This window comes from Jaculus jaculus, chromosome 8, assembly GCF_020740685.1.
Source record: "Jaculus jaculus isolate mJacJac1 chromosome 8, mJacJac1.mat.Y.cur, whole genome shotgun sequence".
Classification (NCBI taxonomy): domain Eukaryota; kingdom Metazoa; phylum Chordata; class Mammalia; order Rodentia; family Dipodidae; genus Jaculus; species Jaculus jaculus.
The window spans coordinates 15,691,968-15,718,844 of record NC_059109.1 but is presented as its reverse complement, the minus strand read 5'-3'; the positions used below and the strand labels follow the sequence as shown (position 1 = coordinate 15,718,844).

At 45.7% G+C, this 26,877-nt stretch overlaps 1 protein-coding gene across 6 annotated transcripts in view; it reads left to right on the top strand.

The window, feature by feature from the left end:
- Pkhd1 (PKHD1 ciliary IPT domain containing fibrocystin/polyductin) overlaps positions 1-26,877 on the top strand; it is a 507,380-nt gene that overhangs the window by 39,873 nt on the left and 440,630 nt on the right. For 5 of the 6 annotated variants that reach the window (XM_045156516.1, XM_045156514.1, XM_045156512.1 and 2 more), the window contains 11 exons: positions 1,580-1,669; positions 1,772-1,862; positions 3,716-3,858; positions 5,198-5,328; positions 6,403-6,578; positions 11,859-11,997; positions 14,831-14,958; positions 17,831-18,015; positions 19,248-19,370; positions 21,551-21,656; positions 22,313-22,588. In XM_045156516.1, the coding sequence (XP_045012451.1) occupies positions 1,580-1,669; positions 1,772-1,862; positions 3,716-3,858; positions 5,198-5,328; positions 6,403-6,578; positions 11,859-11,997; positions 14,831-14,958; positions 17,831-18,015; positions 19,248-19,370; positions 21,551-21,656; positions 22,313-22,588 (1,588 nt within the window). Of the gene's footprint in view, positions 1-1,579; positions 1,670-1,771; positions 1,863-3,715; positions 3,859-5,197; positions 5,329-6,402; positions 6,579-11,858; positions 11,998-14,830; positions 14,959-17,830; positions 18,016-19,247; positions 19,371-21,550; positions 21,657-22,312; positions 22,589-26,877 lie in introns of those variants that run through there. The other variant, XM_045156518.1, reaches the window with a different exon arrangement.

Sequence of the window (26,877 nt, the reverse complement as noted above, 5' to 3'; positions counted from 1 at the left end):
TATGAGAGAGAGTGAGAGAGAGAGAATGGGTGCACCAGGGCCTCCAGCCCCTGCAAACAAACTTCAGATGCATGTGCCACCGTGTGTATCTGGCTTATGTTGGTCCTGGAGAATCAAACCTGGGTCCTTTGGCTTTGAAGGCAAGCACTTTAACCTCCAAACCAGCCCTGAAGACTTTTTTAAAATTAAGCCTTATTATTGTTAGATGGTCGTCCTCATTGGTGCAGTTTTAGGAGTTTACTTTCCAGGCAAGATTTTTTTTTTTTTTTGAGAACTTATTTCCCAAAGCACACTCACACACTCACACACTCACACATGCACACATACACACAGGAGTGAGCACACACATGTGTGCATACACACACAAACACAAGCACACACAAAATGAAACGCCATAACTTTTTGACCTATTCAGGTGTTATTTCCCTATGGGCCATGTTTATATTTCTTATTTTTATAGATTATTCTTTGAGTCTTTCTATTGAATCCCCTTATTTAAAAAATATTTTATTTTTATTTATTAATTGGAGAAAGAGAGAGAGAGAGAGAGAGAGAGAGAGAGAGAGAGAGAGGGAGAGGGAGAGGGAGAGGGAGAGGGAGAGGGAGAGGGAGAAAGAAAGAAAGAAAGAAAGAAAGAAAGAAAGAAAGAAAGAAAGAAAGAAAACATGGATGGGAATGCCAGGGCCTCCAGCCTCTGGAAATGAACTACTGAAGCAGGCACCACCTTGTGCATCTGGCTTATGTGGGTCCTGGGTAATCAAACCTAGGTCCTTTGGTTTTGCAGGCAAGTGCCTTAACCATTAAGCTCTCTCTCCAGCCCTGTAGCCCCTTATTTTTGTTGAATAATTCTGACACAATTTTTTCTTGTTCACTTTCTTGATACACAAAGATGAATCAGTGTGGACTCTACCCTCTAAAGATTCCACTCTAACATTCACATGGTCATAAATAGCCATGAGTCAAAGTAGGAAATAAGACGTGATTCACAGATCTCACTCAGAGTATGCATGTCATGTGCCTAAGTGGTTGGAAGCAAAGCGGTGATGGAGTAAGCCTTCAGGAGCGTGTGACAAGTGACGTGGTTGCATCTGTCTCTGACGCCCTCCTGGGAGAAACCTTTTCAGGAGGAGGTCCAATAGTGTGACATGCAATGATGACTTTTACATCATACTCTCAACAAAGGGACACAAATAAATAGGGAGGCATTCATGTGTGTTATTCCAGGACAAGTTTTCTGTTTATTTTTTAGTTTGTTTTGTTTGTTTTTCAAGGTAGGGTTTTGCACTAGTCCAGGCTGACCTGGAATTCACTATGTAGTCTCAGGGTGGCCTCGAACTCACAGAGATGCCCCTATCTCTGCCTCCCAAGTGCTGGGATGAAAGGCATGCGCCACCGTGCTGGGTCCAGGACAAGTTTTCATGAGATGCTGACACTGTGTTCTTCAGTGATTCCTGGATCATCGTGCATTTAGGAAACCGAAACACTCATGAAATGAAAGCAGTAACCCAAGAAGGCGTGTTTTGTAGACTGACCTCTGGCCAACTTGCATCAGTTACTCTCATGTCTCCCGACTCACCAGATGCTGAACGTGAAAGGTCTAGGAAATTTTTTCCTTACTTGGGACAATGTCTCCAGCCAACCAATTCTTGCAAATGCCACAGCCCAGCAGGTGGGATTTATTTTTTTCCTTCAAATCCTGAGAGTTGACATGGTCTAGGGGTGGTCTTTAGGCTCACCAGATGAATGCCTGGTATGTTTTTCCTGTTAATAGGTTCAGTCCGCCATTGAGGAATTACTTGCAGTAAAATGCACACTGGATCCTGTTTCAGCCAACATCCTACTGCGGCTTGGATTTGAACAAGGTGCTGTCCCTGGCTTGGTTCTGACTCTCTATTCTATCATGTTCCTCCCCTCACCCCCAACCCCCGCCACACACACCCCTTTAAGATAGGAACCATCTTCATTTCCTGTCCAAGGTACTAATAGAGTCAAATAAAAGCATGAAAACTGGATCTGGACATGGAGTGGCCATGAGGGTGGCCTTGTGCATGCGAGGAAGGTGCTTCGCGTGTCTGTCATTACAAGAGGCGTTCCTCCTAAAGCCTGGGGAGGGTGAAGTGGCACCCGGACAGCCCCATGACGAACAGAGAATGAGGACCAGGATATAGACGGAAATGGCAACAATTCTAAAGCCCTGTTCATTTCAAAATGCATATGAAAGAGCCGGGCGTGGTGGTGCACGCTTTTAATCTCAGCACTTGGGAGGCAGAGGCAGGAGGATCGCTGTGAGTTCCAGGCCACCCTGAGACTCCATAGTGAATTCCAGGTCAGCTTCGGCTACAGCGAGACAGTACCTTGAAAACAAAGATAAATAAATAAATAAATAAATAAATAAATAAACAGAAAATTGTCCTGGGATAATATGCATAGCGAATTTCAGGTCAGCCTGGGCTAGAGTGAGACTCTACCTCAAAAAACCAAAATAAATAAATAATAAATAGTAATAATAAAAAACATATATAAAAGAAATTTGGTTTTGGTGGTAGTGGAGATTAAACTGCAGGGCTTTGCAAATGCTAGGCAAGATCTATACCACTAAGCTAACAGCTTTTAAAATTTTATTTACTTACTTATTTTAGAGAGAGAGAGAGAGAGAGAGAGAGAGAGAGAGAGAGAGAGAGCGAGCTCTAGGGCCTCCAGCCACTGTAAAGGAACTCCAGATGCATGTGCCCCCTTGTGCATCTGGCTTACATGGGTCCTGGAGAGTCGAACTGGGATCCTTTGGCTTTGCAGAGAAGCACCTTAACCCCTAAGCCACCTCTCCAGCCCCTAATTTTTATTTGTTTTATCTTGATACAATGCCTCACTAAATTGCTCAAGCTGGCCTTGAACACGAGATCTTCCTGTCTTAGCTTCTGGAGTAGTTGGAATTACTAGTGTGTGTCCCCGTTGCCAGTTTGTACAAAGGAATGATTACTAAGAAAGTGGTCAAAAAAATCTCAAAATGTGATGAGATTTTTTTTTTTTGTTTTTGTTTTTGTTTTTGTTTTTCAAGGTAGGGTCTCACTCTGGTCCAGGCTGACCTGGAATTAACTCTGTCATCTCAGGGTGGCCTTGAACTCATGGCGATCCTCCTACCTCTGCCTCCCGAGTGCTGGGATTAAAGGCGTGCGCCACCACGCCCGGCATGATGAGATTTTTTAAAAAAGATTTTATTTAAGAGTGACAGACAGAGTGAGAAAGGCAGATAGAGAGAGAACGGGCATGCCAGGGCCTCCAGCCGCTGCAAACAAACTCCAGACACGTGCGCCCCCTTGTGCATCTGGCTAATGTGGGTGCTGGGGAATCGAGCACTCGAAGCGGGGTCCTTAGGCTTCACAGGCAAGCGCTTAACCGTTAAGCCATCTCTCCCGCCCTGATGAGAGGTTTTTTTAAAACCATCCTAAAGAGGAGTAAGTCCTAGTTGACATTCTGTCTCTTGCTTCTCAATGGATTTTCATGCCCTGCTGCATAGAACGGATGATGATAATTACCCCTTGTTCTGGGACAGCTAGAACGTCCCATGGCGAGAACCTTAAGTTGGTACATCAACTCTGCCCATCTCTCTCAAGAGTTGAGGGACTGATATCACAGCCCATGTCCTCCATGCGGTGGGAAGCTCTGTCCTGTTTAATGGCTGTGTGTGTGCTCCTGTTTCTGTCTGAACTGCATCCAGGCCTACAAGGCTCCAGCTCTGACGGGGTTCTCACCAGTGCGACGGAGCCCTTCTGTGGCAGGTTCAGCCTCCACCGGCCCCGACACCTTGTCTTAGACCCCTTGGCCGCAGAGAAAGGCTATCGGCTGGATCAGTACCCATGGGTGAGTAGCAGTCCTCATCTCCCCAGAGCAGGCAGGATGGGTGGGGCTGATATTCTCTGAGTTCAAAATTGAAAAAAAAAAAAAAAAAACAACTATAAATACCTGAAGCACAAATGAATGAGTGCTGTGTTTTATTGAGGGATTTTAGGCTGAGGGTTCAATCTCCTAGCCGCTGTTTTGGGTATGAACGAGGTCCCACTTGTATACAGTTACCTGGAAATGAATCTATTTATCTCCTGTCTGTCTGTCTATCTGTCTGTCATTGATCTATCAATCATCTATCTATTGTGACATTGCTTGAATATTGCTTATCCTTGGTTCAGTAGCTCTGCCATCTTCATAAAGAAGTGCAACTTTAGCTGGGCGTGGTGGCGCACACCTTTAATCCCAGCACTCAGGAGGCAGAGGTAGGAGGATCAACGTGAGTTCGAGGCTGCCCTGAGACTACATAGTGCATTACGGGTCAGCCTGTGCTAGAGTGAGATCATACCTCAAAGACAAACAAACAAACAAACAAACAAACAAACAACAAAAAAAAAACAGCAACAAGAAGTGCAGCTCATTTGCCTCTTGGGAACTAGAGTGAGTCTTTCTGGGGTAGCAGAGAGAGAGAGAGGGAGAGAGAGAGAGAGGGAGGAAGAGTATGGGCGTGCCAGGGCCTCTTGCCACTGCAAACAAACTCCAGAAACAGTTGTCATGCTGTGCATCTGGCTTTCTGTGGGTACTAGGGAATTGAACCAAGGCCTTCAGGCTTTGCAAGCAGGTGTCTGTGATGACTCAGCCATCGCTCTCGCCCCAGCAGTACGCTTTTAACAGCTCTGGTGAATTTTATTTTTTTCATCATAACAAGCAGTTGTTGGGCTGGAGAGATAGCTTAGCAGTTAAGGTGTTGGCCTGCAAAGCCCAAGGACCCCTGTTCGACTCTTTAGAGCCCACGTAAGCCAGATGCACAGCGTGACACAAGCGGACAAGGTTGCACATGCGCATGAGGTGGCGCATGTGTCTGGAATCCGATTACAGGGGCTGAGGCCCTGGCACAGCAATTCTCTCTCCATCTCTCTCTCTTCTCTCTCTCTCTCTTTCTCTTGCTCTGTCACATAAAAAAAAAAAAAGGCCAGTCTGTTGGGGTGGCCTCAAAATAAAACCAGTTATTGTGTTTTCCCCCAGTTTTGTTGAGAATGGATATAGGTTCCCAGCTAGATTGGAAACTCCAAGAGGGCAGGAACTGGGCTCCTTCGTGGCACATGGCAACAGTCTAGAGGTGTGGGCGCCTCACCACATGTGGGAGGGGATTTGCTTCTTGCATTAAGGAATTGAAGGACTTGCTTGGCGTTCGCAGCTGTGTATTGCATACAAAGGCCACACGCGCACGACCCTGAGGGTGACGGTGTCTTTCACATCGGGCTTACGAAATGTCATCAAGAAGAACAGCACCTGCAACTGGAGTCTCGTGGAGCCCAGCCCCGAGAGGTAGCTATGCGAGTTGAGGTGTGGGTGGATTCGACCATTCTGGGCTGTCTTGGGGAGCCATAGTTTGCCTGAAGTACTGTCTTATATTTCGGCCACAAACACTAACGTGAGGAGACCCCACTTAATCTAATTGACAATGCAGTTTGGCTCAGAAGTCAGTCTCCAGCAGGAGTTCAGACATTTCTCATCGGGGCAGAATCTTAGAGTATTAGATTTAGGACAGCACTTATAACACATTCTTTGATGTGATGGATGAGGAAAATTGAGACCCTGAGAATATGCGTTTCACCAAAAGGCATTTGGCCAGTGACTCCGGAATAAAGTTCAGGCACTTCAGTCCCTTGGTCCTGCGCTCTTTCCAGATACTTCTTATGGGTCTTGCATGTGGTTTAAAATCCAAGTGAGTTAGTAAAGACTGGAAGTGTCCATCCTCTTTGTGGTTAGAGTCTAACATAATCTGCTTGAAACAGTTACATTGTAATTACTTGTTATTTATTTGAGAGAGATAGATACAGAGAGAGAAAGAGAGAGAGAGAATGGACATGCCAGGGCCTCTAGCCACTGCAAACAAACTCCAGATGTATGCACCACATTATGTATCTGGCTTATGTGGATCCCGGGCAATCAAACCTGGGTCCTTAGGCTTTGTGGGTAAGTGCCTTAACCGCTAAACCATCTATCTGTCCAGTCCTATATTGCAATTTAAAAATGCTGCTGATAACGAGTATGGTGAATGAAAAATTTCACTTAATTTTATATTTATTTAAGAGAGAGAGAGAGAATGGGTGTGCCTGGGCCTCCAGCCACTGAAAATGAATTCCAGACGCATGCACCACCTTGTGCATCTGGCTTACATGGGTCCAGGGGAATTGAACCTGGGTCCTTGAGCTTTGCAGCAGATGCTTTAACTGCTAAGCCATCCCTCCAGCCTGAAAGAGTCACTGAAAATGGGACTTGTCAGCATCGTAGCCAAAGCGGAGCTGAGCTTGAGGTCCACAGAGCTACCTGAGACTAAGCAGTTCAGCACGCATGGAGTCCTTCATCCGCCTGAGCGCCTCCCGCCTGCCTTTGCAGCTGGCAGTTCACGTGCACCAACCTGTGGGATGCATGTCTGTGGCCCTCCGAGGATCTCCAGCCTTCTCCCGCGAGCAACTCCGTGTTCGTTCATCGGATTGACATCCTGCCTGTGGCCCAGGACACAGGCCTGCTCTATATGGATGAAATTATTATTACAGATACACACGTGTCAGGTGATCACAGCCGCTGTCCTCCTGGGCCTATTGGTCACATGTCCCTCTCCGACTTTCAGACGTGACGTTCCTAGTTCTTTAGTGAGGGGGACCAGGTCATTTTAATTTGGTGTTCGTGTGTGGGGGGTTTGTATGCCGTGCATGTATAGTATGCACACGTGTGCAGAAGCCAGGGGAAGATACCGGGTCACCTCCTCTGTCGCTGCTCTGCCTCATTGCCCTGAGGTAGAGTCTGCCTTTGAACCTGGGCCTCCCTGCTTTTCAGCTACACTGGCTGAGGCGATTGTCCCGGCTTTACCCTGCTCGGCTCTGGGCTCACAGGTGCGCACGCTCATGCTTGATATTTTATTTGCATGTGTGTGTTTGTGGGTGTGATGTGTGGTGTATGCACATGTGTATGTGTGTAAGCCAGAGGAGAACATGGGGCATCCTTTTTTTAAAAAAAAAAATTATTTATTTATTTGAGAGAGACAGAGAGAGGGAGAGAAAGAATGGGCACCCCAGGGCCTCCAGTCACTGCAAAAGGACTCCAGATGCATGTGCCCCCATGTGCATCTGGCTTATGTGGGTCTTGGGAAATTGAACCTGGTTTGGCTTTGCAGGCAAATGCCTTAACCACTAAGCCATCTCTCCAGCCTTGTCTTATTTGTTTTTCATCACTCATCTGTCTATTTTCTGTGAGCAAGTTTCTCCCTTCACTAGGAGTCTCTATTTGTCGGTGAGCTCCATCGCTTGCTTCTCTAGTCTCTGCCTCTTGCAGATGTGGGCGGGGTACAGATACGTGTGGCTATGTCCAGCTGTGTATGTCAGAAGGGGGAGTCCAACTTGGTGGTCTCCAGTCAGAAGGCTCTCATGCTTAAACAGCAGTTGCTCTTAACTGCTGAGCCATTATTGCTCCCAGCTGCCCTGCTCGGCTTTTGACATGGGTGCTGATGATTGAACTCGGGGCCCCCGTGCTTGCTCAGTGAGTGCTTTACCCCACTGAGCCGGCCTCCCGGATCCCGTGTTCTGGTATGTTGCAGTGAGGTTCGCATTGCTGGCAGAAGCCACCCGACCAAGAGCAGCTTGTGTGAAAAAGAGGTTTATTTTGGCTTACAGGCTCGAGGGGGGAGCTCCATGATGGCAGGGGAAAACGACGATGTGAGCAGAGGGTGGACATCAGCCCCTGGCCAACATCAGGTAGACAATAGCAACAGGAGAGTGTGCCAAACACTGGCAAGGGGACACTGGCTATAACACCCATAGCCCATCCCCAACAATACATTCCCTCCAGGAGGTGTTAATTCCCAAATCTCCGTCAGCTGGGAGCCTGGCATCCAGAACACCTAAGTTTATGGGGGACACCTGAATCAAACCACCACATGTTAGTTCTGTCGTCAACTAGTCCTCTTTTTCCTGCTACGTCTTGCTTCTCGTGCCAACGTTCTTTCCCCCGCTTTACCATTTTCTGCCCTGGAAGCTTTGTTTTCCTCATCTACAAAGTGGGTGTAATAAAGACCCTACTATGAACTATAACCAAAGATTATTATTATAAAGTATGTATTACAGGTCCTGGCCAAGAAGTGCTTTTTTAAAAAAATATTTATTTTATTTTATTTATTTATTTCCATATAAAGAGTGAGAGAGATAGAGAGGAGACAGACAGAGAGAGAGACTGGGCACGCCAGGGTCTGTAGCCCCTGCAAATGAACTCCAGACGCATGTGCCACCTTGTGCATCTGGCTTACATGGGTCCTGGGGAATCGAACCTGGGCCCTTTGGCTTTCCAGGCACATAGATGCCTTAGCCGCCAAGCCATCTCTCTAACCCAAGAAGTGCTTAATAAATATAAAAATCATGATTATTACTATGTGAGGCCAGCAGCGTTTTGCCACTGGTTCTCGACCTACTACGACAGCTGCCGTTCAGCGTCCTCGAGGCCACCCGGCGATACTTGGTCTTGTATTTGGGCCAAAGGTCTGCTTTGTGACATTTAAGGCAGGCAGCAGGGGTTGGGGTTGGTAACCATGTCCCCCTGAGGACCTGCCCTTGTCCTTCTTCCTGACCACTCACTAGTCAGGGCTCGGCTGACTCCATTTCCCACAGCGTTTACGTTGACCCCTCTTGGGCGCAGTGGTCTCACTCGGCTCTGCTTGCCTGCGGGTCCTCTGGACAACGTGTTCCCCGGGAGCCCCACTGTGAGGCTGGCAGTACATGGTGGGCACTGAGGGTCGACACATGGCACAGTTGTCTCTCAGGGCCTTCAGACTTCCAACTTGTGCTCCTTTTCCTTTTATTTTTTTATTAATATTTTATTTGATAGAGAAAAAGAGAGAGAATGGGCACGCTAGGGCTCTAGCCGGTGCAAATGAACTTCCACATACATGCGCCCCCTTGTGCATCTGGCTTATGTGTATCCTGAGGAATCGAACCTGGGTCCTTTGGCTTTTCAGACAAATGCCTTAACTGCTAAGCCATCCCTCCAGCCCTCCTTTTCCTTTTATATCAAGTTCTTTAGGATGTTGAGTATCGGTTCTTCTGTTTTTGTTTATTTGTTTTTTTGCTTTTTCACCCACAGCTTTAGTCTTTATAAGGAGAAAAAGATGATACACTCATTTATATGTTGATTTTTCAAGTGTGTAATTTTTGAGCCTTTTGCCTAAAAATGTCTGACCTGAGGGCAGGTGAGCTTGGAGGTGGGTTGCAAGAGGACTTTCAGCCTTGAAATCACATGATCTTTGCTGCTTGTCCAAAGTCTCTCTCTTGTTTCAACCAGCTTAAGCATTCTTTGGGTATGTGGGTCAGGCTGGGCCTTTTATTGTTGTTCACACTCTGTGTTCTGGCACACTCAGACAGTGACACTATTCAAACAGCATGCTGGTATAGCCACCTGAATTTGGTGGTGTGTTAGACAGCGGCACTCTGTGATCCGATGTGCTGTCCCAATTCCAGAGCAGGGAGGGGATCAAGTCCCACTGGATGAAAATGTCTGGTCTACAGAGCAGGTGCTGTTGGCCTTTCCCCCTTCCCTTTGCATGCCGTCCTATCCCTCCAAACTCCTGAAGCCGAGGACCCACAGCCCTTTCTCGCTGGTCCCCACCTCCCTTCCACCAAATGCTCTGCGGATCTGTAATGCTCCAGGAGCAACATACTTCCTCCTCCTGGGGGGTTAGAAAGGGAGCGGGCGGGGGTAAGAGGGAGGGCTGAGGCTCTTGTATGAGACAGTCTATTTCTTCCTTTGCTCTACTGGCACCAATTTAATTTTGGCAACATAAACTCAACCATTGAGCTCAATAGTTATGGGTGACTATATGCTTTTATCTGATCAATTTGATATTTAATTATATTCTCCTGCCTAATGCTCTCTGTGAAAGTGGGTAGCTTCCATTTATTTTTTTCATCTAGTCCCCAGAAGCCCATGTCATGATTCTATCTCCTCCATTCTGTGTATGAGGAAAACAAGGCTAAGAGGAGGTCATTCTTAGGTTTGATTTTCTTTACTTAAAATTATTTTTATTTATTTGCAAGCAGAGAGAAATAGAGAAGAGATAGGAGAGGAAGATAGTGGGAGTGCCAGGGCCTCAAGCCACTATAAACAGACTTCAGATGTACACACCACTTTGTGCATCTGGCTTTACGTGGGTACTGGGGAATTGAATCTGGCTTTGAAGGCAAGTGCCTTAACTACTGAGCCATGTCTCCAGCCCCTTGATTTTCTTTGTAGCCTTTCACTTTCTTCTCCTTTCCCCCAATACACACAGATGGGATGGGGGGGAGATTGGAACCCAGAGATCCTTGACACTCTGAATAGACAGTCCAGTAGAACTACTGATCACATATTGAATACCTACTGTGTGCCCAGGGTTGTGGCAAGAACTGGGCATGCAAAGATCAAAAAGAGAAAGAAGCTGGGCGTGGTGGTGCATGCCTTTAATCCCAGCACTCGGGAGGCAGAGGTAGGAGAATCGCTGTGAGTTCGAGGCCACCCTAAGACTACAGAGTGAATTCCAGGACAGCCTGAGCTACAGTGAGACCCTACCTCAAAAAAAAAAAAAAAAAAAAAAAAAAAAAAAAAAAAAGAGAGAGAAAGATATTTCCCTTGAACTCTTTATAATCTGAACTGTAAATAGCTGTCTTTTATCCAGTGCCAAATTGGAATGAAAGCAATATTAAAATTTTGTGCTGGATATTTTAATATTTTTTTTTAAAATTATTTGAGAAAGAGAGAGAGAGAGAGAGAGAGAGAGAGAATGAACACACGCCAGGGCCTCTAGCCACTATAAACAAATTCCAAGTGCATGTGCTACCTTGTGTTTGGCTTTACGAGGGTCCTGGGTAATCAAACTGGGACGTTAGTCTTTGCAGACAAGCATCTTAACCACTGAGTTATATCTCCAGCCCCTTGTGCTTTAAAAAAAAAAATAATTTTATTTATTTTTAGTTTGAAAGAGAGAGAGAGAGAAAGAGGGAGAGAGAGAGAGAGAGAGAGAGAGAGCAAGCAAGAGTGAGAGAGAATTGGCACACCAGGGCCTCAGCCGCTGAAATCGAACGCCAGACGCTTGCGCCACCTAGTGGGCATGTGTGACCTTGCGCTTACCTCACCTTTGTGCGTCTGGCTGATGTGGGATCTGGAGAGTGAAACATGGGTCCTTAGGTTTCACAGGCAAGCACCTTGACCTCTGAGCCATCTCTCCACCCCTGTGCTGTTTTTTTTTTTTAATAAAGTCTGCAGTCTCATTAAACTTTCTCCCATGTAAATTTCTGTCTGCCACAAATGTCACAGTCCCCACTTGATAAATGAGAAACTGAGTCTTTGAGAGCTTATGCTGCTTAGCTGAGTTGAGAAGCAAGAAAGCCAGGATTTGAACTTGCCGTTTTCTGCCTGTGTGCTCAGCTCACACCATGAGTAAACATTCAAGTACCCTAGAGGTTCCTCGTGTGCTGTGTCCCGAGGGAGGACCCGCTGCCTGCCCCTGGCGTTACCAGAGACCACGGGAAAGAGAGGGTGGCTGTCACCACTGCGGCGGGTTGTCTGTGTGGAAGTATTCCAAGTGTACAAGTTAGAGACCTTTGGCTCGTTGTGGCTATTGTACTTTGCTATGGAATCACTCTTAGACTCTTGACACCAGGATGTCACATTTTTCTCTTTTGGTGACAAGAGGAACAGTGGCTGTCTAGGTGCTTCTCCCTGATGACAGCTGATGGGTTAGGGCTCTGGGAGTTTCATGTGTGCATGCAGACGGGAGGAACCCACCGTCTGCACTTGAGTTATTTGGTGCTAACCGGATCACTGGTTTCTAGTCTCTCAGGGTGCTTCTGGGACAGCTCGCTCAGGTGTGCATCTGGTGGAGTCAGTCTCTGTGGCAGGATCCCCTCCAGTCTACAATATAACCTCCTGGTTAGTGGGGTGTGGCACGGAGCTCCCACTCATCAGTGCATGGTAAGGAGTGGGTTTTATACATGGGTCCCTCCTTGGTATTCCTGGTTGGCCACAGTGAATGGAAGTGTCACTTTTGTGTGTGTGTGTGTGTATGCATTCATGTGTGTGTGTGTGTGTGTGTGTGTGTGTGTGTGTGTGTGTGTGTGCATGAATGTGTGTGGAGGCCAGAAGTAAGGTGCTTTCCTTGATTAATTGCTCTCCACCTTAATTATTGAGGCATGGCTCTCACTTGAACCTAGAGCTCACCAATGAGGCTAGTCAAGCTAGCTGGCTGGCTCCAGGGCCCCCTGTTTCCTCATCCTGAGTGCTGGGATTACAAATGGGCTTTGCAATGTCTTATCCACTGAGCCATCTCTCCCCAGCCTGAGTTGCAACTTGATCAGGACAAGAAACCTAGTTGTTTAAAGCAGTGGCCTTATCTTCAATATGCAGTGCCTGGCTAGGGGTGATCTCATTAAAACATAAGTTGCTGGGCCCTACGCTTACAGCTCTACTGCAACAGGTTTAAGGCAGGTTATGAGAATTTGCATTTTTAATTTTTATTTATTTATTTGAGAGAGACAGATACAGAAATAGGCAGGGAGAGAGAGAGAGAGAGAGAGAGAGAGAGAGAGAGAGAGAGAGAGAGAGAGAGGGACAGAGAGAATAGGCACGTCAGGGCCTCCAGCCACTGCAAACGAACTCCACATGCATGTGCCCCCTTGTGCATCTTTCTTACTTGGGTCCTGGGGAGTCGAACCTGGGTCCTTTGGCTTTGCAAGCAAGTGCCTTAACTGCTAAGCAATCCCTCCAACTCAAGAGAATTTGTATTTCTAATGAGCTAGTGATGTTGACTGATTCAGCTGCTCTGAGGGTTACATCTTGAGAGCCAGTTTCTATTGAATTTATCCTTTGACGTAAAATGAAATATTTCAAGGAACAAAAATAGGCATTTCTGAGAATTTACCACCAGATGGCGGTAGAGCCCCACACTCATGGCTTCTACGCAGTGAATTATTTGTAGTCAGCACACAGAGCAGTAACCAAGTCAGGCTTCCTGAAGTCCCTGGAACACATGTGTGGTTTCTTTTTTCTTTTGTTTGTTTGGTTTCACAAAGTAGGGTCGCACCCTAGCCTAGATTGACCTGGAACTCACTCTGTAGTCTCAGGCTGGCCTCCAACTCACAGTGACTCTCCTACCTTGGTCTCCCAAGTGTTGGGATTAAAGGCATGTGTCACCATGCCCGGCTCTCATGTATATTTTTAATTTATTCTTTTGATTTTCACTTAAACCCAACAGGATGGAAAAATCATATCGATACTATACATGCATATAGTATATGCACCATCTCTTTTATTCTGTGTTCTAATGTGGGCCCTGAGCCAGATGTGGTGAGGCACGCTTTCAATCCCAGCACTCAAGAGGCTGAGGTAAAAGGATCACCATGAGTTCAAGGTCAGCCTGGGCTACAGAGTAAGTTTCAGGTCAGCCTAGGCTAGAGTGAGATCCTGTCTTAGGAAAAAAAAAATCAAAATAAATAAAGTGAGTCCTCATACTTAGAACATGCTGGGTACTTTCAGGAGAACAAAGCTTAAATCTGCACTACATTTTCCTTAATGCAGTGTCGCCATGAACCTCATGGGCACGGAAAACACTAAGATCATCATTAGAATAAGGGCTGGCAGAGCTCCTATGCTGAAGAGGAAGCTGGCATAGTGTTCAGCTGTTTGAGCAGCAGGTTTGCTTATGGCCTGGTCCTGAAGACCACCCCTCAAGTACCTGGCTCTCTGGAAGTTTCTGGCCAAAGCAGAACAAGGCAGGCTTCACACTAGATTCCCCCAGATGCATGCTCAACCTAGGCAGGGTCACTTACTGCCCGTCATTTCTCAATGCTTATTTGTATATAGTCTTAAATTGGGTCCATCCATACTCACGTTGTATACTATTTGGATAACATGCCCTGTTCATCTGAAGGCCTATTTCACACACTTATCAAACATCTCCGGAATTATCCCTAGGAGCACAGGCCAGATATGTTAGAAGCAGCAGACACACATTTCTTTCCACAGTTCTAGAGCCTGGGACGTCCAAGATCGAGGGGTGGCCAGACTCCGTGTCTGTTTTCTGGTTCTTTGATGCTGCTTTCTCACTGGGCCCTCACAGGGTCGCAAGGGAGGAGGGTCTCCCTGGAGCCTGTTTTACAAAGGATGCTGATTTCAGTCAGGGGAGGGCTCCACCCTCATGATGCAGTTACCTCCTCCAAGGCCACTGCTCCTCTCAAACCCATCACCACAGGGATTAGGATCTCAACCTGTGAATTTTGTGGGCAGGGTGCACAACTATACAGAGCCCCTTGGTGACTGAATAGCGCCCCATTTTAGGTTCTATCACAATATTTAGGGACCCACTTGTTATACAAAAAGCATAAGAACTCAGCTAGGGGGCGTGGCAAGCTTCGGCAGGGGGGAACTGAGTGGGAAGGTCCTGGTGGGCCAGGCAGACTGACTTTCCATTTGAATATGTAAAAGGAGATCCAGAGGACTACCAAGTTCCCTTGAAACTCAGTGGTCTAGGACAACAGTGGACAATCACTTGGCACTCTGGAGCACCGGGTGATCCCCCAAGATCAGTGTTGGGGGGATGGGTGGCATGCTCTTAAGGCATCCTAATATTTAAATATTTACATTATGCTGTCTCTGGGGTGACAGAAGAGGGGACATCCAATATTTGGGAGCTGGATCTCATGGCCTAGAATCATGGGAAGTGATCTGGTCTTTGTGGTGGAGTGGCATCTGTTTGTGGGGGTCACATCCTGATGGGCGTGGCTAACGTTTTGTTTCTGGCATGCCATAGCTCTGTGTCCACTGAAGGAACAGAAGAAGGAGCAGGACTCTTCCAGGTGACTGCCCAGAGACTCCAGAGGAGCAGCTCACCGTTGGGAGGACACTTCCTCATTCAACTTGCTGACACAGTGATTCCGGGTAAAGGGCCGGGGCACCACACAGCTCATTTCCATATTTAAGGTCATTCCAAGGCAAACAACAACCTGTGTGCTTGTTGGGGCGGGGTGTGGGGAATCTTAAAGCTATTTTGATTATTTTCCAGAGTCTGAAAATATCTGTGTTTTAAAAATTAAGGGGACTGGAGAGATGGCTTAGCGGTTGAGGCATTTGCCTGCAAAGCTAAAGGACTTCAGTTTGATTCCCCAGGACCCACGTAAGCACAAGGGGGCACATGTGTCTGGAGTTCATTTGCAGTGACTAGAAGCCCTGGTGTGCCCATTCTCCCCCCCCCCCCCTCTTGCTCTGCCTCTTTCTCTATCTCAAATAAATAAAAATCAAAATTAAGGCTCAAGGAAGAGGCTATCTATGTAATCCCAACCTTTTGGTTTTTGTACATGTGGAAATTTAGTAGATTGGCTTCCAGGAATAAATGATCAACAACGCAGGTACTCAGCTGTACAGTACAGAAGTTTATTCTCTTCCAGGCCTGCAGTCTGGAAAGTCCCACTTCACGTTGTTCACAGGGCCACACCCTGTCCATGAGGGTCTGGGAAAATCTTTTCTGCTTCTTCGGGCTTTGGTGCTTATTGACGTTTCTAGTCTGACTCTGCAGCCCTTGAATTTCTGCCTCTGGTCACATTGCTTCTTCCCTTTCTGTCTCAAAACTTCCTCTGCCTTCCTTTTGCAAGGAGTTGGGAGATTCTACTGAGGCCCTCCCTGAATGATTCACGATGACCTTCTCCTCTCAAACTCATAATTAAGACTTTGTCCCACATGAGATGATCTTTAGTCCTTTGCCTTGTTTGGCAACATCCACATAGCCTGTGGGGCAGGACATTGGCACCTCTCTTGGCGGCGGGTACCTCTCAGCCAGCTACACTGAGGCTTACCTGAAGGTCTCACAAGTGGCTGATGGCAGATCTAGAGGGAAAGCTGGGTATCTGAGTCTCTGGTTAGTCCTCTTCTCTTCACAATTCCCAGCAGGCCCATCCCTCCCGGTTCCATTCAACACAGACACCATGTGCTGCTGGGGGTGGGGGACTTAGTGATAGGCATAAGTTAGGAAGAGATTATAGAAGCAATCAGCGTTTTTAGTTTTATTTATTTATTAAGAGACAGAGAAGGGGAGAGAGAGACACACACACAGAGAGAGTGCGAATGTGCCACCATGTGCATCTGGCTTTCGTGGGACCTGGAGAATCGAACCTGGGATCTTAGGATTCGCAGGCAAGCGCCTTAACTGCTAAGCCACCTCTCCAGCCCCAGCACGGTGTGTTTTTAAAATGCTTCAGCCGCAGACGATTTTTCACACTGGACAGGATCAGGAGTGATAATGATATTGTTCGCTACTGAACACGTGGATGGAGACATGGGGCTCAGGGGAGCTGTGTGACATACTTCCCAGGTCCTTTTCCATTCCAAGCAGGAGGACACTAGGCTCACAATGAATCTTCTTGGACGGGAGGGACAGCAGGTTATGGATAGAAGTGGGTTAGTTAATAGGACACTGTCAGAAAAGTTGAGGATCTTGCTTGGTGGAGAGGGTGCCCACAGTGCTTTGTATCTGAAGTGAATCTCGGCGCTGTCGCTTCTCTTTGGACAAAGGGCGGATTATCTGCTGGAAGACGTTTCCACTATCATGTTCACATGTAGATGTTGGTCATATTGCTACCGCAGCACCACTGAGGGAAGCTAGACTTAAGCTGATGTTATGAAACCACAGTGGACCTGAAATCACATACAAATGTAGGGAAGAAAATGCTTGTCCAATGCTAAAGCTGTTGCTGACCTGGTGGAAATCCAGAGGGACTTTATTAACCCTTCAGGGCAGCATGGAATTTAAGAGGAAGGCTCTTGGGAAGGTGAAAAGCAACCTGGGTTTTAATCTAAACCTGTGCCCGCTCAGTTGGAAAGCTTTGAAATATCATTAGGGTCCGTTCGCTCCATCTCCAGGGTAGGTACGAGGTGGGCCAAATCGCCCACCTCACAGGGCTGTTGTGAAGTAGCTAATGAAATGGAAACTTTTGGTTAAGCGTGAAGCACAAGGCTTTGTTATTTCTCCGTGGGGTTGTGGAATGGGGAAACAGGTGGTTGGGCTTAAAGGAGATTCTAATAGAGAAACCACAGTTCAGTGCCAACATTCCTGAGCTGGGTTGGCTAAGTTTTATGGCTGTCAGCTGCTGTGTGCCCTCCCCCACTCCTTATGAAAAGTGGCCAACTTTTCTCTGTTCACAGGGCCAGCTAAAATTTTCCAGGGAAAAGCCCATATTTAATTAGACTTTCAGCCATTACAAAGGTGTCTGGAGCAAAGGTTTCCAGTGGACAGTTGAGACTGTTTTGTCTGACCTTACGGTGTTTTCTGTTTGCCAGGAGGATGGGATACTGACGGAAAGCATTATGGTATAAGAAGTGGGCATCTACTTATATTTTCCTTGGGAAAAAATGGCTTCGCTAGAAAGGGAGGTTCTCTTGAATCTATATTTATTTTGACTCTGAAGGTCTCCTGCAAATTAAGTGTCTTGGTATTTATCCTCTTGTATTCTTTTATTTATTTGAGAGCAAGAGAGAGAGAGAGAGAGAGAGAGAGAGAGAGAGAGAGAGAGAGAGGAGAGAGAATGGGCACATCAGGGCCCACAGCCACTGCAAATGAACTCCAGATGCATGCGCCACCTTGTGCATCTGGATTACATGGGTCCTTGGGAATTGAGCCTTGAACTGGGATCCTTAGACTTCACAGGCAAGCGCTTAACCATTAAGCCATCTTTCCAGCCCCTATTCTCTTGTATTCTTGATAATGACACCCTTGTAAGGAAATGCCATATGTTTTCTGTGTTACAATCTTCCCTCACAGATGTCCCTGTACACATTTCTGCTAGTCGCCTTCACAAGCTCTTGCAGGACAATGCTGATGACGTCACATCTAGATACCTCAACGTCAGTGACTTCACCGTGACAGAGGATCTGGCCTCTTGTTATGAACATGTGTGGACCCTTTCCTGGACCACCCAGGTTGGGGATTTGCCCAACTTTATCAGGGTATGTATACTCATGACTTTTGTGATATGGCTTTGGTGCCCTGGAGAAATTTTACCAAATAAATAAATAAATAAAAGACTTAGAATTATGTGAATGCAAACTATCCTGGGTGATTATTATTATTTGCTGGAGTAGTCATAGAAAAAGGTCCTGTGATCTGGGCTGGAGAGATGGCTTAGTGGTTAAGGCATTTGACTGCAAAGTCAAAGGATCCCGGTTCAATTTCTCAGGATCCACATAAGACAGATACACATGGGGTGCATGCATCTGAAGTTTGTTAGCAGTGGCTGGAGTCCCTGGTGCACCAATTCTCTCTCTCTCTTTCTCTCTTAAATAAATTAAATTAAAAAAAAAGGTTCTGTGAGCTTTCCATCTGGAAGACGTTTCCACTATCATGTTCACATGTAGATGTTGGTCATATTGCTACCGCAGCACCACTGAGGGAAGCTAGACTTAAGCTGATGTTATGATATAAAACATATATGAGATATAAAACACATGTTTTATATCTCATATCCCTGATAAAACAATTTAAAGCCAGTGTTTCTTTTTCTAATTCAGTGTAAGTAGAAAACTCATTGGTCAGTGTCCACCACACAGAACGCTACATCTGTTATTGGATACTTTAAGCAGATGCGACTGACTTGGATTATTGTGAAGGCAGATGGCATAGCAGAAGGAAGTTTAGAAAAGGATTTGCTGTCTTTGAATAATGAAAAAAATCCAGATGCTCTTGCATTTTTAAAGTTTTGAAAAATAATCTAATGATCATATAGTATTTGGTTATTCTAAAGTGAAGCCCCACAATGAAATTTTATCCCAGTTATGTGGTATATTATACATGGTTTCCAAACAAAATCTTGGGGTGAAGGTGGAAGAATGGTGGGAGTCTTGCTCTTACCTTAAAGCACTGTTTTCTTACATTTCAAAATTTTACATTATAAATATATAACGGAGACAAACATAGAGAACAATATCTCAAGACTTGGGATGTTGGTTGGTGGTGCATCTTTTGAAGACTACTTGAAAATGAACATCCTTCTACTCTACTGGGGCCTTTCACTAGCCCTTATTTGTTTCTAGATGAAAATTCCTTATCACTTCAATTTTCATTTTCTAGTTATCTGATCATTTCAAACGGAATGTGGGGAAAAAAATCCCTTATTATTTATCTTAATCAAGATTTGATTTCTGCTCCATGGCAGAATTTATGAGCAATGTAACTATTTTAGGTCTCTGATCAAAATCTGACTGGAATGACGCCTGCTGTGGCCATGCGTGTGGTGTACGATGGTGGAGTTTTTCTTGGGCCCATATTTGGAGACATGCTGGCTTCTGCCAACCAGAAGACTCAGGTGAGTGGAAAGGCCGCCAGTCCCCAGCACACGTCAGGTGTAAGTCAAGCCCTCGCTGACTTGTAATGTGAGCCAGCTAGAATAGCTGTCACAGGTCGTTTTCCCAATTGGTGGAATGGGGTAATTATAATTGTCCTCTCTCTACTTCCACGGCATATGTAACAAATGCTTTGTAACCACAATATCCTTCAGTAATTATTGATGCTATAATTATGCAGCAAAACATGAGAGCGCTTTAAGAGCTGCATACAATTCTGTCTCCACACAGTGGCTTTGGAAGGTAAACGGGCTAAGTCAAGTCCTTTTATGCTTTAAAGCTTCTTTTTATCTTCCTCATCTGCTGACATTCATGTTTAATAAGTCATCTTCTTTTTTTTCTTTTTTTTTCTTTTTTTTTGGTTTTTTAGAGGTAGGGTCTCACTCTAGTCCGGGGTGACCTGGAAATCACTATGTAGTCTCAGGGTGGCCTCTACCTCTGCCTCCCAAGTGCTGGGATTCAAGGCGTGCACCACCGTGCCCGGCTCAATCTTCTACTTTTAACTTGAGAAAATTTTAAAATATAAAAGTGGTAAGGACTAATATAATCCACAAGTAAGTAGGTACCTGTCTCAGACAGCTGCACTTGCTGGGAGGAATATCCAGCGAGAGACAGTGTGTGGGAGCAATGGACTTATTTCTAGCCCACATGGTGAATGGGGAGCACCGTGTATGGGGAAGAAACGGCTTACTTCCAGACGTGCGGCAGACAGAAAACCCGCAAACACAAAACACCAGCGGACACGCAATTGCTAGAACTAAAACTGCTCTCTGCAGTTAGACCCACCCCCAGTGATGTGACCCCTACCCCCAGTCTCAGGAGTCTTCCTCCCAGGAGCTGACGCTGCAAACTCAATGTTAATAAAGCACCCGAGTGTATGGGGCCACACAGTTAATCTACTACAGTACCCAAGCCTTTTATTATTGTCCTTATTCTAATGTGTTTGTATGTTTTTATCTTGATGAAAAATAAAGCGGTACAGGTAAAATTGAAGGCTTCTTGGTCACCTGCTCTACTTAACTATGTCTTTTCTTCATAAAGAATCACTACACCAGGTGTGGTGGCGCACGCCTCGAATCCCAGCACTCAGAAGGCAGAGGTAGGAGGATTGTTGTGAGTTTGAGGTCAAACTGAGACTACATAGTGAATTCTAGGTCTTTAGGGCTGGAGAGATGGCTAAGTGGTTAAGGCGCTTGGCTACAAAGCCTAACAACTTGGGGCTGATTCCTCAGTATCCATGTAAAGCCAGATGCACACAGTAGCTTATGCACCTGGAGTTTGCTGCAGCTAGAGGCCCTGGTGCCCCTAATCTGTCTCTCTTCCTCTTTCTCTTTGCTTGTAAATACACACACACACACACACACACACACACACACATATATATATTTAATATATATATTAAAATATATGTTTTGTATACCTAATTGCACAAATTGATCTCAGAACTTCCACTACCATTTTAAGAAAGCTTATCATGTTTTGAGTCATACATTTCATTTCGTGTTTTTGAGGCAAACCCAACAGACTAGCCTTTTTTTTTTTTAAGTGAGAACAAGAATGAGGGTAGAGACAGAAAGAGAGACAGAGAAAGAGAGAGAGAGAGAATTGGTACACCAAGGCCAACTCCAGATGCATGTGTGAGCTGTGCACATGTGTGACTTTGTGCCCATGCATCACCTTGTGTGTGGGATCTAGGGAGTCAAACATGGGTCTTTAGGCTTCTCAGGCAAGAGCCTTAACCACTAAGCCATCTCTCCAGCCTCTGAGCCACTCTTTTTTTTTTTTCTTTTGTTTTGCTTTTGGGTTTTCGAGGTAGGGTCTCACCGTAGCTCAGGCTGCCCTGGAATTCACTATGTAGTCTCAGGGTGGCCTCGAACTCACAGCAATTCTCCTACCTCTGCCTCCTGAGTGCTGGGATTAAAGGCGTGCACCACCACGCCCAACTCATTCATTTTTATTTCAGGATTATTACTGGAGAAATAGAAGGAAGAACTAAGATTAAATGATTTTCAAAGACACTTTAATTTAGGAAATTCTCACTGATACATCAGGATTGCCCTTGTGTACACAAAGCATATATACTGCCTTTTAATTCTTTCACTTTTATTATTATTATTATTATTATTATTATTATTATTTTTAGGTGGTGGTACGAGTGAATGATATACCAGCTCACTGCCAAGGCTCCTGTTCTTTCCAATACCTCCAAGGGTCAACTCCTACGGTGCACTTTGTATGGTATTCCCTTGGTATGGTTTGTGACTTGACACTGGAATGGATATGAATCTTAGACTCGTTGGTGTTATCAGAGGCTATGTATCTGATGATGGGTGGGCAGCAGTTGCATTTGTTCCTTACGTGGAGGTTGACTGATGCACCAGAATGTCTGTCTAAGGGGTATAGCTTCTTCTTCTTCTTTTTTTTTCGAGGTAGGGTTTCAGCCTAGCCCAGGCTGACCTGGAATTCACTATGGAGTCTCAGGGTGCCCTTGAACTCATGGCAATCCTCCTACCTCTGCCTCCCAAGTGCTGGGATTAAAGGCGTGCGCCCCCACACCTGGCAGGATATAGCTTCTTATTTGACATGGGGGATGTGGTGGGATTTTTTGATTAGTTAAAATAGTTTATTACTTGTGTTTATTTTGAGGTTTTCATTATTTTGCATTTTTTTTTAAATTAAACATTTTCTCATTGTTAGTTTGAAAAATTGAAGGTGGGACAGTTTCCTGCAATAATAAATTCATTTTTTCCCCATTATTTGAGTCAGGAGTTAGACTCCTGCTGTGAACCAGTTTATTCCTGAAACTCTCTCCAAACCTGTGAGTGGGAAGTGTTTGATGTTAGTGATCTCTTGAATGGAGTGCTGTCGCTGAAATAAGATTTTGTTTGATTCTTCCTTGTTTTAGGTCATGACAACAACGCACTCGTTCATCTTATTGGAACTGGTTTCTCTAATGATTCTTGGGCCATACAGGTTACGGTGAACAAAACAAATTGTGAAGTGATTTCCTCAAACCACACAAATGTAGCCTGTCAGACAGACCTGCTACCAGCTGGAATTTATCAGATGTCAATGTTGGTGAGACCTTCTGGCCTTGCTATCAATGCCAGTGGAGAAGGCCTCTTCCTATATGTGGAACCCAGACTGAATGCTGTGGAACCTTCCAGAGCTTCAGAGATTGGTAATCTGGGCAGTGCCCTACTCCATATTTGACTCTCTGAAGCTAGCACTTTTGGCAATATGTAGGAAGCTGCTTTCCATGTCTCAACAGTTCTTCTCATGAATGCTATTCTTCTGAGCCCTCATATGGACGCACTTGCCACATAAAGCTAGAATTTGGCTGGTGATGTCACGCATAAATTGGCTTAATCATGGAGTCGCTGAGTCCCTTGTCATTCAGTTGAAATACTTACAGCTACTCAAAAGATGGAATTATTGTTCACGTATTTCAGTTGAGATAATGCTGGTTCTGTGAGAAAAGTGACTTGCCCAAGGTTTCGTGTAGGAGGAGTCCGAGCTAATGTGCAAATCCGAATGGCTGCTGCCAAGGCTTTTGAAGGCTTCATGTCTCATGCTGCTTTGCTTGAGCGGCATTGTGGGTAGCTTTGTACGGGATTAAACGAGACAACAGATGGGAAAACCCCTTCAAAAGTAAAAATATTGGGCCATTATAGAGTATAGGCCTTGACACCCACTAGGAATGTTGCATAGTTTCTGCTTCACAAATCTGTGTTACCTGGCGTCCACCTGGATATTTGACCAGCATGCAAAAAACAGCTAGTGTTTGAAGAGAGGGGAATCCAGAGGGCAGTGGGTTTTTGCCCATTTTCCCCTCATGGATTGAGTCTTAGTACCATGGAAAAACCAGAGATCTTTCTATGTCTCGTTGCTTTCTGAGGGAATTTGCTAGCCGCCAAAACAAAACAGAACAAAACAAAAAACAAAACAAAGCAAATTCCCCCCCCTCCCCGCCCCAGCTCAATTGTAGCAGGGTATCTGGGATATTTATGCTTATGTTTGCTAATGTATGAATTCCTTTCCTTAATGTCGGGATTTTTGCCATTGCTTAGTCTGCTGTCCAGAGGCCTTGCAGCTCGGAGCACAACTGAAAGCAGTCTGTTCTGGCCCCACAGTCGTTGTTCAAAGGAGCCGTTTGTTTCTGATTCTGTTTTGCCCGCGAGAGCGCATCAGCAGGCTGCGGCACCCGGTGCGCAGCTACTCCTGGGCGATTTCAGGAAGGAACCACCAGGAGGAGCGCAGTGCTCAGGGCAGGGGTCATATTTCGCATGATCCTAATAATGATTGGTTCGAATTTAGGCCCATGAGCACTTTTTGACACGATTTCTAAGAGCTTTGGTTGTCTTGCGAAGCCCCCTTTACCGTTCAGGTGATTACTAGATCACACGCATCTTGCGTGCAAACTGGCAAAGTTGAAGACGTGGGTAGCTGCGCAGAGTGCGTGGCGTGAGGAGGAAGGCTCCCGTCCCGGTTTGTCTGGGTCAGGTGGGGCTTCCAGGATGCAAGATTTTCAGTTCTTACACGAGGATGGCAAATTCCTTGTGAAAAAAAAAAAAAAAAAATCAGTCCCAGGAAACCTGGAATGAGCTGGTTACCATATCAGGAAGCGCTGTGCCAGCCAGCAGTGCCCAGTGAGGGGACTTGGAGGTCTCTGAGGGTCGTTCATCATCACCTTACATTTTAGCAAGACGTGGGAAGGACTGCAAAGGGATGATTTCAAGTGGATGCAAATTAACGTTCATTAAGACTAGGGAGAAGAAGGGACAGGCAAGCGGAGAGATTCTAGACACCACTGCCCTTGTTACTGCGTTTCAGTTTTTCCCCGCGAGCCCCTCTCCTGCCCTACGGTGTCCACAGTGCTGACCGCTGACCACTGACTGCACTGCTCTGTGCGGCAGCCCAGGCTGGGTGCCCGTGACCTTGGCATTTCAAGTGTCCTGAGCTGGCTGTGCCTGCCTCAAGTGGGGGCTTGTTAGAAATGCAGAGTCGCCTAGGCCTCCTGAATCCCTCTGTAGTTTGACAGGATCCTCAGAAAGTCAGTGCAGAAATTCTGCTCTGGGGATTTGAAGAGAACCAGAAGGCGCCTGTCAAACAGGAATTTCAGTATGAGCTGAGTATAGACTGAATATATAAAAACTGCGATCCACGATACTCAAAGTCACCTCTTAACCTTTTCCTGAATCATACTCAGAAGAATTAAAAAAAAAAAATTAGAGGCTGTAGAGATGGCTTAGCGGTTAAGCGCTTGCCTGTGAAGCCTAAGGACCCCGGTTGGAAGCTCGATTCCCCAGGACCCACGTAAGCCGGATGCACAAGGTGGCGCATGCATCTGGAGTTCGGTTGCTGTGGCTGGAGACCCTGGCGTGCCCATTCTCTCTCTCTCTCTGCCTCTTTCTGTCACTCTCAAATAAATAAATAATAATGTACAAAAAATATTAATTTATGAGAGAGAGAGGGAGAGAGAGAGAGAGGAAGAGGAAGAGAAAGAGAGAGAATATGAGGATGGGAATGTCAGGGCTTGTTGCTACTACAAAGGAACTCCAGATGCCTGTGCCACTTTGGGCACCTGGTTTTACGTGGGTGCTGGGGAATTGAATCCTGGCCAGTAGGTGTCGCATGCAAGTTACCTTTAACTCCTGAGTAATTTCCCTAACTCGATTTTCTCCTAGCACAATCTTGACTCTGTTGTATCTACTGAGGGCCCCACTTCTGGGCTATGATAGACCCACCTCCTCCTTAGGCATCCGTCCTTGTGAGGCATTTGGGCTTCCGGAGGGAGATGGCAAATAAGCATTACCTTTCCGGCTCTCCATGAGTTACCATCGACAAAGCTGTGACAACAAAAATTCACTTAGCGCTCGTGCACCAGCCTGGGGCTACAACGAGTAAAGATGAAGCTGTGTTCTTGGGTAGGACAAAAATAAAGGCAGGACGTGGATGGAGAGGGACAGAGCAGATTTTTGGGATAGGGTGCTCACTGGCTTTGGCAGAACAGCATGGATAGTGCTTCAGAGCAGAGGCCCGGGTACAGTCATGTCCCAAGCCCTAGGGAAGAGAATGAGGAGACAAAGACCATCAAGGGCTGTCTTGGGTCAGAATGAGCTTGGCTTGCTCCAGAGCACCCAGGAAACTGCTGTAGCTAGAGGAAAGAAACCTCAGTGCAGTTTTGATTTGTATTTCTCTGCGGGCCAGAGATATTGAACCTATTTTTCTTGCCTTGAAAATGATCCGCCCAATTCATTTATTCGTCTATTGACTGGACTGTTCATTCTTTTGGTGTTTTAACTTTTTGAGTTCTTTGTATGTTCTGGGTATCAATCCCCTGTCAGATGAAGAGCAGGCAAAGAATTTAATCCCATTCTGTACTCTATTATTTCTTTTTGCTGGGCAGCAGCTTTGTCACTTGATGTGATGTCATTTATCTGTTCTTGCTTCTCTTTCTTGAGCTGTGTGTGTTGGGGGGGGGGGGAGTTGCACAAAGTCCTGGCCTATGCCTTTATCTTGAAGCGCTTCCCTACGCTCTTCTCTAGTAATTTCAAAGTTTCAGGTCTTACATGAAGGTCTTTTTCCATTTTGAGTTCACCTCTTTGTGCATGATGAAGGACAAGGATATAGGTTCATTTTTACATACGTGGATATCCAGTTTTCCAAGCACAGCTTGTCACAAAGGCTGTCTTTTCTGTATGTTATTGGCACCTTTATAAAGGATCAAATGGGTCTGGAGAGATGGCTTAGTGGTTAAGCGCTTGCCTGTGAAGCCTAAGGACCCCCGGTTCGAGGCTTGATTCCCCAGGACCCACCTTATCCAGATGCACAAGGGGGCACACACGTCTGGAGTGTGTTTGCAGTGGCTGGAGGTCCTAGCATGCCCATTCTCTCCCTCTCTCTCTCTCCCTCTTTCTCTCGCTGTCTGTTGCTCTCAAATAAATAAATGAATTAAAAAAAGAATCAAATGGAGCTGTGCATGGTGGCATACGCCTTTAACCCCAGCACTTGGGAAGCAGAGGTAGGAGGATCACAATGAGTTTGAGGCCACCCTGAGACTATCGAGTGAATTCCATTTTAGCCTGGGCTAGAATGAAACCCTACCTCAAAAAATAAATAAATAAATAAATGAAAAGAATCAAATGGCTGTAATGATATGGGCTTACCTCTCCATCCTCTATTCTATTCCAAGGGTCTATGTGTATCTATTTTTGTGCCAGTACCATATGTCGTTACCATGGCAACATTAGATCTTGTCTACAGATATATAGGTATCCTGTTTTACACATGTGTGAAAACACTAGTGCAACTCACTAGAAGTAACATTGCTGGGTTAGAAGAATATGGACATTAAAACGTAGATAAATTCTATTTGGAGGCTGTGTAGTTTGTTCTCCATGTAACTATTATGAGTACCTATTGCCTACATCTTACTAATGCATTATGCTCGTGAGCTTTCTGATGTTT